This window comes from Zea mays, chromosome 3, assembly GCF_902167145.1.
Source record: "Zea mays cultivar B73 chromosome 3, Zm-B73-REFERENCE-NAM-5.0, whole genome shotgun sequence".
Classification (NCBI taxonomy): Eukaryota; Viridiplantae; Streptophyta; class Magnoliopsida; order Poales; family Poaceae; genus Zea; species Zea mays.
In genome coordinates, this window is record NC_050098.1 from 227244492 (window position 1) to 227256976 (window position 12485).

A 12485-nucleotide genomic window follows, 5' to 3' on the forward strand; every position below is an offset into this window, starting at 1 on the left:
CACAAGGACACCAGTCATATCTAAGTTTGTTTCAAGTGCTTTGAATGGATAACGAAGCCATCTTTATCCTAGCGATGCGTACAAAGGTGGTTTTGGGGGCTTCAGTTTCATGATCCATGAACAAAGCTCTCATCTAGGTGGATGAAGGAGGTCTTCGGCTGACCAGACGATGAGACGAAGGGAGATTTTGAAGGCTTGTTCAACACGTTTATAAGGGAAAAAGACAGCTATGCTCTTGATGAATTTCGTAGTTTGTGTATAGGAATCTAGGACATGGTTGTAATTTCATACGGATTGTACACCGAGCCACCACTATGAATAGAAGTACAGTGTCATGCACAAGGGGTGGAGAACATGATTGCTTGAACTCCGAAGATATGTTTCTTTGTCACTTTTGAACCGTTGTCAACTATTAGTTTGCAGATTATGTCGGGCTATACAGTTTCCATATAAAGTTTGTTTTTATCCAACTTAATTTGAAAAGGTGATGAAATTTTTTTATATACATGAGAGTCCATATGATATGGCTTATGTGGGATCGGCTGGATTTAGGGGGAGTGCACCAGGAAGAATGCACGAGTAGAGATGATTGGGAGGATGAACGCAAGTGGTAGGGAGACCGGGGATGAACACAGCCGCTGTGGGCACCAGGGCGAGGGGAAGAACTCGCCAGGGTGACCCAAGAGCTGAGCCAGCCGGCATCAACTTCTTAGATGAGAAACCCTAGTTACAAACTAAGGCCCCTTTATAACTCAGGTGGCCTAACAACTTATCTCCTAGACTTAAGGAACTTATCTGCTAGTCTCCAGGACTAATCTGAACCGACTCCAACAATACTGAGATAAACTAGGGAATAAGGGATAAGCCCAGGGAGGGGATAAGCTCAGGGGCCTTCCCTACTTCTTGTTGCGCCTAGTATACTGGCGCCCTAGGAAAGAGTCCACAACATTTCCCTCCTTCCCGACAAAAAGCTCGTCCTCGAGCTTGAAATCTGGGTAGTGTAGCTTGAAGTCTTCCATCTGTTCCCAGGCCGTATCTGTCTCTGAACGGCCCAGCCACTTCACCAATACTTCCCAAACGCCTCTGTTAATTCTTGCTCGCAGCACATGTTCAGGTGTTGGAATGACTCGGCCATGTAACAATGGTGGCAGAGGAACTATCTGGTCCGGGGCCGAGCCTTCAAACCTCTTCAGGAGCGACACATGAAAGACGTCATGAATCCGAGCATTCCTGGGTAACTGTAGTTTGTATGAAACTGTCCCAATCTTCTGCAGCACCTGATAAGGACCAAAGAACTTGGGGCTCAACTTGGTAGGAGCTGCTGATGTTACCCCCACCGCTGTGCGCTGCTGTAGTCTTAGCCAAACCCAATCTCCCACATTGAACTCCACCTCCCGACGACGCTTGTCGTGGTATTGCTTCATGGTCACCTGAGCCTGTATGAGACGATCTTTAATGTCTGCCAAGAAGTCATCCCTGTCCCGGAGCTGTTTGTCTACTGCTGCCACATTTGAACCGCCCTGCTGATATTGGATCAAGGGTGGAGGATCCCTTCCATAGACCACTCTGAAGGGGGAACATTGGAGTGCAGTCTGATAGGATGAGTTATAGCAAAACTCTGCCCATGGGAGCCACTTTAGCCATGACTTGGGCCGATCACCCGCTAGGCAGCGAAGGTACATGGTTATGATTCTGTTAACCACCTCGGATTGGCCATCAGACTGGGGGTGGAAGGCTGAGCTCATGTGCAACTTGACTCCCGCTAACCGGAATAACTCTGTCCAAAACAAGCTAGTAAAGACTGTATCCCGGTCACTTACAATAGAGCATGGGATGCCATGTAGTTTCACAATATCATAAAAAAAAACTTTGGCCACTGAGGCTGCCGAATACGGATGTCCCAATGCAATGAAGTGACTATACTTTGAAAATCGGTCAACCACTGTGAGCACGACCGATTTCCCACCCACTTTTGGAAACCCGTCAATAAAATCCATTGAAATATCAGCCCATACCATAGAGGGGATTGGCAATGGCTGTAGCAGACCTGCCGGATGAAGATGGTCTGTTTTGTTGCGTTGGCATGTAGAACAGCCGCGTACAAATTCCTTCACACGTTGTAAAGCCATCCGGCTATAAAAAGAGGAACGCCATCGACACACTGTCTTCTGGACTCCTTCATGCCCCGCGTCATGTGCTTGAGCAAGCAGTGCCGGCCATAGGGACGAGGAATCAGGAATGAATACCTTGCCCTGGAACAGCAGAATACCATCAGTTTCAGCCCACCCTGGTGGGGCTGTTCCAGCTGCCAACTGTGCTCGAATTGCTGCTGCCTGAGAATCTGAACTGGATTCAGCTCTAAGAGTATCAAATAGGTCAAAAGTTGGTGATGAGATGTTGTAAACAGCCCCAGTATCTTCCTCCCGACGGGATAAGGCGTCGGCTGCTCCGTTGAGTTTACCTGGTCTATACTCCACTGTAATATCATAACCAAACAACTTGCTAACCCAAGTGTGCTGCGGAATTGTGGACAACCTTTGATCCAATAGGAATTTCAAACTGTAATGGTCTGTTCTGACAGTGAATGGGCGGCCCCATATGTATGGTCGCCAGTGACGGACAGCCTTCACCAACCCTATCAACTCTCTCTCATATGCTGGTAACTTCTGATGGTGAGGAGAGACTGGCCTGCTGAAATAAGCAATGGCGCCGTCTCCCTGGTGCAAGACAGCCCCGAAACCGGCCCCGGAAGCGTCACAATCAATGAAGAACCGCTGAGCAAAGTCTGGTAATTGAAGAAGAGGTGCTGTGGTCAGAGCCTGTTTCAGCTGACAGAACGCCTCATTGGCTTCTACGGTCCATCTGAATGCCTCCTTTTTGAGCAGTGCCGTGAGAGGGGCAGCGATGGCACCATACCCTGCAATGAATTTCCGATAGTACCCGGTGAGGCCTAGGAACCCTCTGAGAGCCCGGAGTGTCTGGGGAGGTGGCCATGATTCCACTGCATCAACTTTGGAAGGATCCATGGCTACTCCTACTGCTGAAATAATGTGTCCAAGGTATGCAACTTCAGATTTGCCAAAGGAACATTTGGGTTGCTTGAGGGCGAGTTGGTTGGCACGGAGCAACTGAAACACCTGCTTCACATGCTGTAGGTGCTGTGTCCATGATGAGCTATAAATTAAAATGTCGTCAAAGAACACCAGGACAAACTTCCGGATGAATGGCTTGAGGATCTCATTCATTAGTGCCTGGAAAGTGGATGGTGCATTAGTCAGGCCGAATGGCATTACCAGGAATTCGAAGTGGCCATAATGTGTTCGAAAAGCTGTCTTGTGGATGTCCTCTGGATGCATTCGGACTTGGTGATACCCACTGCGAAGATCCAACTTGGTGAAGAAGCTGGCGCCACAGAGTTCATCCAGTAACTCATCCACGACGGGAATTGGGAATTTATCCTTCACTGTTTTTGCATTCAGCTCGCGGTAGTCAATGCAGAATCGCCAAGTATTGTCAGCCTTCTTGACTAGCAGAACAGGGGAGGAAAATCCGGACGTGCTCTGGCGAATGATTCCTTGCTGCATCATCTGATCACACTGGCGTTCGATCTCATCTTTGAGGAGTTGAGGATATCGGTATGGTCGTACTGCTACTGGTGCTGTTCCAGGTAACAGTCTTATGTGATGATCATGTCGGCGCGATGGTGGTAGTCCCTGTGGCTCCTCAAACAGATCAGAGAATGAGGTCAGAAGTGCCTCCAGACACTCCCGGCTCATATCCAGTGATGAGCAGCGAGGGGTAGCGCCACCAACGCCAGTCCACCGGATCATTCTTCCTTGCCTCCAGAATGTCATGGTATGCTTGTCGAAGTTGCAGACAATGGGCCCCAGTGATCGTAGCCATTGAACTCCTAACACCAGATCTAGTCCATCCAAGGGTAGGGAATAGCAGGATGTTGTAAACTGTTCTTGGCCAATGGTGAGGGTTGCGGTTACGCGGCCCTTGCTGGTTATGCGCTCACCGTTTGCCACCTTAACAGAGAGGCCGGCCAAGGGTGTCACCTGTAAGCCCAGGCGCGAGATAGCAGCATCACTCAGGAATGTATGGGTGGATCCAGAGTCAACGAGCGCTGTGAGGGTTATGCCGTTGATGGAGACCGGAAGCTTGAGTGTGTCTGTGACATCTATCCCAGTCATGGCGTGCAGAGAAATGCCCAGGTCCTCCGGTAGCTCACTCTCGGCTGGAATGCCTTCGTCGTCCATCTCGAGCAAAAACACGCCGCGGCCTGTGCACTTGTGATCTGGCGTGTACTTTTCCGGGCAATGGTAGCATTCCCCGCTGGCACGTTTGGCGGCGACCTCGTCAGGTGTGAGTCGACGGAGGCGAGGCCGGCTTGTCGCTGAAGTTGCTGGACGTGCCCCTGAACCTGCTGATGATCTGGATGAGGCTGTTGCAGGTGTGTATGACGTCTTGCCGGGGCTGGGTGTGGTACCCAAGCGCCGCTCATACGCTCTGGCCAAGTGGAGGGCATGCTGAAGGGTGGATGGCCTCTCCAACTCGACGTCAGTGCGGAGCGGCTCCCCTAGGCCGGCGGTGAACATGTTGGTCTGCTGCTTCTGAGACATGTCATCGCAGCGGCACAATAACCTTAGAAACTGACGCTGGTACTCCTCAACAGTGCCGGTCCTGTATAGTTCCTTGAGGTCAGCCATGCCATTGGTCCGCAGAGGAGGTCCAAATCTCATTTGGAGGAAGTCCGCGAAGCGCGACCATGTAAGAACACCGCCTGTGTCGCGTTCCAGTGTGTAAAACCATTCTGCCGCCACACCCTCAAGGTGCAGGGAGGCCTGCCATACTTTCTCGTCTTCCCATGTCCGCATTCCTCGAAAATATGTATCGCACTTGTTGAGCCAAGGCAGTGGATCAGACTCACCATCATACTGTGGGAAGTTGACTCTGGGACGGGGGGGTGGGTCGTCTTCAAATCGCTCCCGGTTGCTGGCACTCCTGGTATGATCAATGTTTGCACCGCGGCCATGGGGGGCTGATCCCGATCCCCCGATCTGGCCGGTGCCCAACTGGACGGACGTCGAGGGGTCTTGTGGTCCAGTCGGTGAAGAGCCTCCGGGTTGGCCTTCCAATCGTGCTAGCCGCTGGTCATGAGAATCCATCCTGGAGTTGAGCGTGGCGAGCTGCGCCAAAATTCTGTCCAGTTTGGCAGAATCGGTCAGAGTGGCAGGATCGTCGTCGACGCCGGACATGGTGGTCGATGCGTCTTTTGCCTCTGATACCAAATTGATATGGCTTATGTGGGATCGGCTGGATTTAAGGGGAGTGCACCAGGAAGAATGCACGAGTAGAGATGATTGGGAGGATGAACGCAAGTGGTAGGGAGACCGGGGATGAACACAGCCGCTGTGGGCACCAGGGCGAGGGGAAGAACTCGCTAGGGTGACCCAAGAGCTGAGCCAGCCGGCATCAACTTCTTAGATGAGAAACCCTAGTTACAAACTAAGGCCCCTTTATAACTCAGGTGGCCTAACAACTTATCTCCTAGACTTAAGGAACTTATCTGCTAGACTCCAGGACTAATCTGAACCGACTCCAACAATACTGAGATAAACTAGGGAATAAGGGATAAGCCCAGGGAGGGGATAAGCTCAGGGGCCTTCCCTACTTCTTGTTGCGCCTAGTATACTGGCGCCCTAGGAAAGAGTCCACAACACCATATGGCGTATGTCTCACTGCCATATCAGCAAAAACAACTAAGGAGCCACTATGAATATAGTCAATGATGATATGTTATCTGATTCTGAAAGACAGAAGGTACAATGGTGTCTGATATTAGAGTTTCCAAGCGTGTTTCAAGTTCAGCGACACGTCCAGGAACAAAATAGACTTTGCTATTTCTTAAAAACACATTGCAATAACATTATGCCGATTCTTAGGTAGTCTTCTCTGCAGAATAGATGTTATGGCTTAGAATAATCGACAAGAATTCGTAGAAAATGGTGTATGTTTTCTTTCACGAAAGCAAGAAGGAACTATGCAACTCATGGATGAGGATTTATACAAATATAAATGATCCGGTGGGCTACATAGGTTATAGGGTTGTTATATATTGTCGTACCAATACCAGTTCAATTTGTCAAGCAATCGGTTGCTTTGATGTGTGATAGTAATTGTAAAGCAAGAGCGCTACAACAAGCTGCCCAAGTGACAGGGACAATCGCAGCAGGTCAGCACCAGAATATCTGAATGTGCTGCGCCCATGCTGAGTTCCTGAAAACCTCACGAACTGACCTGACCGTTAGGAGACAACACGTTCCTGGGCCCTGTGTTCGCGGACGGAAACTTGGCACCACACACTCTTATCCACAACGAGAGCGTGGGTGTGTGTCCCAACATTCTCCACGCGTTCCTTCCTTCCCTCCATCTCCTCTCTGTTCATAGCCTCCCAAGAAACAAGAGCCAAACAGCGCTTGCGAAGCTCAAGCGCCGCAGCAATGTCTCTGGCCCCGTCCATCCCTTCCATCAAGGTGAAGGTGGGGGCCGTCTCGGTCGCTCCTCCACACCGCGCATGCCGATCCTTCGCGGTGATCAGGAGCTCCAAGGCAGAGGGCCCCATCCGGAGACCTGCGGCGCCTCCGCTGTCGCCACCGCCGCCGATGCCACCCAAGACGCCGGCTCTGTCCACTCCTCCCACCCTGTCGCAGCCTCCGACGCCCGTGAAGCCCGCTGCTCCACCCACGTCGTCGCAGCCGATGCCACCTTCTCCTGAGCCCAAGCCAGTTGACGCCACAGCCCAGATGCGGAAGCCGGTGGCTGGGGCCATGACGCTGGAGTACCAGAGGAAGGTGGCCAAGGACCTGCAGGAGTACTTCAAGAAGAAGAAGCTGGAGGAGGCCGACCAGGGTCCGTTCTTCGGGTTCTTGCCCAAGAATGAGATTTCCAACGGAAGGTACGTTTGCCCCCCTGCAAGATGCATCAAATTTGTGAACCAGAAAGCCTTTTGAATAATCCAATATGGTTCTTCAGATTTTTCCTAGTGCCTTCAAACATTTCAAGGTTTTTGAATCAGGGACATTTCACTGCAAATCGATCTAGCCTGAGCTTTTCAGACAGCCAGCTCCTTAGCAACCAATAAATCGACCAAACATCGGCCTTGAGATTGATTAATCAGTTGAACTGATATGTTTTCAAGCCATTTGGAACAAGGCCTAGTATGTTCATTACCCCTTGATGCTACTTGATTTACTCGTGTAAGGCTCTAATAAGTAACATGAGTCTACAATAAGCATGCTAAAAAATGCAAGATAGGTAGACGTAAGGATTCACCACGTTGTTGAGTACGTTAAGACAGCTTGTCTCTATGCGCTAATTCACCTTGCTACACATCTTGCAGGTGGGCCATGTTTGGGTTTGCAGTAGGGATGCTAACAGAGTATGCAACAGGCTCGGATTTTGTTCAGCAAATGAAGATCCTTCTCTCCAATTTTGGAATTGTGGACTTGGATTAATGGTGGACTTTTGGTGTTTTCGTTATGTACAAGTCTTTTAAATGTAATGTACTTACTTGATATGGTATATAGAAAATTTCATATTGCACGTTGTTCAACTTAGTTTCATTGTGCTGTCCTTTTTGGATAGACATTAATCCCAATTTCCAGTTTCCTTCGATTAGATACCTGGATTTATACGGGAAGGTCAAGACTGTCCAGTGCGGGCAAAAAAGGTTTATCTCTAGTACAAATACAAGTTGTCAAATGCCAATAATAACATATGCTTTCAGATAAATAACAGGGTATGTAGATTGGCATTGCTAGTTTGCTACATTGTGATGTGAATATGTTATTATTCCATCCTGGTTCATCTAGCATTAAGCAATAGGATCACAACTCAAAAGGTGATGCTTTAATTGGAAACACTTAAAAAGGTGCAGTTTCAAAAGGTAACACCCTCCACGCACAAGTTATGCACGACGGCATTGCAATGCAGAGATAGAGAAATTATCCAAAAAGCTATTGATTTGATAAATTATTCATCTTCTTCATCAATCTCTGCATTTGCTTTTTCCTCATGTCATTGCACAAAGAATATCGATGTTAAAAGTGAGACATAGGAAACTACATTGTCGACATAAAGGTATTCTAAAAAGCCAAAAGATGGAATGATTCATTTCATACATTTAATAGAATATGTTAAATAAAACAATGTTTTTAAAGTCATACCTTCTCATGAACCGAACACTTCAAAATTCCAAGCATCTGCCAACAGAGACACCAGCATGTCTAGGCTGTAGACAACACAAAGAACTTCACGTGTGCTAGGACGCCTAGGCGGAGTGACACGTGACCCTGCCGTGTTCAGTACTGCCTCCCTGTAACGATCGCTGTTTATCGCTCTTTCCAGTACTTTTCGCCTGTTCTGGTGCTCGCCTGTTCTGGTGCTCGCCTGTTCTGGCGCACTGGAGCGCACCAGCCTGATCTAGTGATGACCAAAAGCTGCTATGTTGGGCAGCCCAAGGACAGTCATGAAAAGACAACACCTATAAATTAGCAAGCCGAATTAATAAATTCAATTTTAATTTTAGATGCTACAGGTGTAAGCTTCGAGTATTTGACAGATGCAATTATTTCTTTACAAATTCTATGGGTTGAGGGAAAATGGAATAATAGTTATTGAATAGTAAATTCATGTCTTAGGAGAAACTCGAACAGTTATTTTATTTGAATATATATATATATAATTTATATATATATATATATAAAAATTTATATATATATATATATATATATATATATATATATATATATATATATATATATGACTTAAATAAGAGAAAGGTAAGAAACATGTACCTAGCATCTGGCAATGTGGTATGACCTGAAATGTTAGGAACTGGTGCTAAACCAACCTTTCAAATCAGTTACCAGTAATCTCCACAAGAACACTTCCCATCTTTGAAATGATGAAATCGGATAGAATCCCTTAAAATGATTTGCCGGCTAATCATCTGAGAAATGTATCGAAATGCTATGTGACAATCTCCGCAAACCCGAAGGTTCTTCATTATTCTTATTGGGCCACTTGAGGAACGAGTCAGAACAAAGGCAATGGCTAGCTTCTCACTATGATAGCTCAACAGCTCTTCTTTGTTTTCTTCTTCAAGATCATACAAGGCATACTCTGTCAGGGGAACATAACCAGCATTTCTTATATTCTGTATCAAAAAATTCAGTTTTTCATATATTTCTTTGGTGTTTGGATGTGATCTATCACCAGCGATGAAAGTATGGACTCCATCATTTAGGGTTACCCAACTGCGACCAGCCTCCTTTTTCTCTGTCGCTTGCCTCATTGCAGTTCGGGCTTTGGCTGTATCTTCCCACATTCCTGTAGCTGCATGAAAGTTAGATGCCAGAACATAGTTTACAGGATTTTGAGGCTCTATTTCCAAAAGCACCCTTGAAGCTTCTCTCCCCAGATCAATGTTAGACCCGTCTTTTGATTGTCGACAAGCAACTAAAACAGTCCTCCATATGAGAGCGTTAGGTTCAATTGGCATTCTTTGAATGTACTCCTTTATCTTGTCAATCTTACCAGCTCGACCGAGAAGGTCTATGACACAAGAATAATGTTCAATCTGTGGTAGTATACCATGATCCGGCATCATTTCGAAGTATTCTAAACCTCTTTCCACCAATCCAGCATGACTGCAGGCAGATAGGACACTGACAAAAGTGACATGGTCTGGACTCTCTCTGCTGCGCAGCATTTCCTCAAATATCTCAATGGCTTTCCTTCCAAGACCATGTCTTGCATAACCAGAAATCATAGAATTCCATGAAAATTCATTTCTCTGAGTCATAGAATTGAAAAGCTTAGAGGCATAATCCACCCTACCACACTTGGAGTACATATCAACAAGAGCACTCTCAACCACGACATCTGATTCCAAGTGTGACCTAATACCAAAAGCATGCAACTCCATTCCACGCTCCAATGCTGCCACAGAAGCACATGCATTGAGTATAATGGAGAAAGTGCAACAATCCATGATTTGGCCACTGTGTATCATAAGCCATACACAATCCATAGCCTCCTGTAGATTGCCATTGTAGATGTAACCTGAAATCATAGAATTCCACGAGATGGCATCCCTTCTGTCAGACATGTTAGTAAACAGATGCTCACAGGAACCCATATCTCCTGATTTTGCATAGCATGATATGAGGGCATTATCTACCACATTATCTTCCATAACTCCATGCTTCATCACTGCAGCATGAACTTGCTTCCCCAATTCAAGAACGGACAGTGGAGACAAAGCAGCAAGTAAGTTTATAAATGTTACTTTATTTGGGATCAAACCACCCCTCATCATATTGTTGAAAACTTTGACAATTTCAGAAATAGGTGTTTGTGAACTGGCCATGACACCCATCATAGTGTTCCAAGAAACTTCATCGTGTTCAGCCATAGAGTTGAAAACCTTCCAGTAATCTGACATAGCTCCACATTCCCCATACATTTTAACCAGTACATTTGAAACAGAAGTATCTAAATCTAGACCCCACTTAACAGCATCACAATGCACTTGCTGACCAGCAGTTAAAAGTTTCAAACCTGCACATGAACTCAAGGAACTGATTAGTGCAAAATTTGATGGGCTTATGCAACTTTGTCTCATAAGAGAGTAATGCATAACTGCTTCTTCACAGTTACCATTCTGATCGAGAGCTGAGATGATGGTGTTCCAGGAAATCCTATCCGTTGCTTCCATTAACTGAAAAATTTTAGAGGCACTCTCGATGGCACCACATTTGGCATACATATTAACCAGTCCATTACTAACAGCGATTTTTAGATCAGTAAGTCCAGTTCTAAGCATATGCCCGTGGACTACCCTACCTATCCTCAGCCCTTCTTCAGATATAGAATACTCAGCTAATGCACTGAGCAATACAACATATGTATCTGCGTTAACATCAACAGTATTCCTTGTCCCCACAAAAATCTTCACTGCTTCTTCACTGAAGTCTTGCCTGACCAACCCAACTATCAAACCGTTTAAGGTAACTGCATTCTTCTGTTTCAGACTGAGAAATATGTCCTTAGCTTCATCAGTCAAGCCATGTCTAGCAAAAGCGCTAACCAGAGCACTACCCACATAGAGGTCACTAGAACAGCCAGATTTGAGCACCCACACCAATACTTGGTCAAGCACAGCCGAGCTGCCTGATGACAGAGATGCAGCAGTGATCAAACTGCCAAAGGTATGCTCTGTCGGACGCAGCTGAATCCTGGAATCACCTCGCTGCATATCCTTGAACAGTGTGAACGTTGAAGCCACATCACCTTTCTTAGCATAAACAGACATCAATGCGTTCCATGTGATCAAGTCCCTGATCGGCGTGCCATCAAACACCCGCTGCGCTAGGATCGGCGGGCCAACAGTGCAGCTACCATACATTGAGATCAGGGCATTGCACACAGTAGTATTTGACGCATACTCCGTCTTCGACACCAACCCATGGACCTGGACTGCGAAGCCCAGACGGTCGGGTCCCCCATCCTGGCACGCCCGGAGCAAGGTCCCGAAGGTGAAGGACGTGGGCCTGCACCCAGCCTGCACCTCCCTCAGCATGGCGCGGAACACCCGGAAGGCCTCTTCGGCGATTCCATGCAGCACGTACCCGGAGACGAGGCAGGTCCAGGAGACGGCGTTCCGCTCGGGCATTTCGTCGAACACCTGGCTCGCGGCAGCCAGGCGCGCGCCCTTGGCGTAGGAGTTGACGAGATGGTTGCATAAGAAGAGGTCATGATTGAGGCCCCGCTTGATGAGCTCGACGTGGAGGTTTTCCGGAGAGTTGGCGTCGCCGCCGCGGCGGAGCAGGGGGAGGAGGTCGGCGTGAGGGCGAGGCGGTGGAGGTGAGAGCGGCGAGCGAGGAGGCCCGAGACGGTGAGCAAGGAGGTCGCAGAGTGGGACGGGAGGAGGGAGGCGTCTAGGTGGCGGCGGGGAAACGGAGGCAGCGGCTGAAGAGGAAGAGGCGCAGCGGAGCGTGAGGTGAGGTAATGGCGGCACCCTTACCTTCCGGTGCATGGGTGTCGGAACAGATGCGTGAGACTGAGTCCAACAAAGGATCCAAATCCAACTTAAACCCAAAATAGGTTGTAAATAGACACGATTTGTGATCCATATTTTCTCCAACAGACCACCTAAAGTCGACCATATTCTGGGCTTTCACCCGTGCATGACCCATATATCGGGACTCTGCGACACAAATCGGTCTCGCGGTACCAACGGCGATACTCGAAACAACGGAAAGGGACGGAACGAAGGATAGAAAAAAAAGAAGCGGTGGCGACGGCAAGAGTCGAGGGCCGCTACAACCTAGGTACACGCCGCCGGCACCAAGGTACGCCACCGTCCTTCCTCCCTCCTATTGGGATCTCTTTCGTCCCTTGTTTTGTGTGGTCGC

General features: G+C 47.8%; 2 protein-coding genes across 4 annotated transcripts; one reads left to right on the plus strand and one right to left on the minus strand.

The window, feature by feature from the left end:
* Positions 1–6041: 6041 nt before the first annotated feature.
* On the minus strand, positions 6042–12150 carry LOC103651544 (putative pentatricopeptide repeat-containing protein At5g09950). Of its 3 annotated transcripts, none has more exons than XM_008677192.4 (3): positions 8862–12150; positions 8232–8504; positions 6042–6975 (listed from the first exon to the last, which is right to left on the minus strand). In XM_008677192.4, the coding sequence occupies exon 1, from the start codon at positions 12104–12106 to the stop codon at positions 8930–8932; it is 3177 nt and encodes a 1058-aa protein (XP_008675414.1). In that variant the 5' UTR covers positions 12107–12150; the 3' UTR covers positions 6042–6975; positions 8232–8504; positions 8862–8929. The 3 variants fall into 3 exon arrangements, with proteins under 3 accessions (XP_008675414.1, XP_008675415.1, XP_008675416.1); XM_008677193.4 differs by having other exon boundaries at positions 6043–6975; positions 8232–8548; XM_008677194.4 differs by lacking the exon at positions 6042–6975 and adding an exon at positions 7601–7688.
* LOC100282478 (uncharacterized) lies at positions 6435–7618 on the plus strand. Its single transcript, NM_001155387.1, is given in 2 exon segments — positions 6435–6961; positions 7406–7618. Coding segments are annotated over 2 exon segments (570 nt in total). The 5' UTR covers positions 6435–6506; the 3' UTR covers positions 7521–7618.
* Positions 12151–12485: the final 335 nt, after the last annotated feature.

Coding starts and splice junctions, on each gene's coding strand:
- LOC103651544 (XM_008677192.4), bottom strand. CDS start 12,106: ATGCACCGGAAGGTAAGGGTGCCGCCATTACCTCACCTCACGCTCCGC.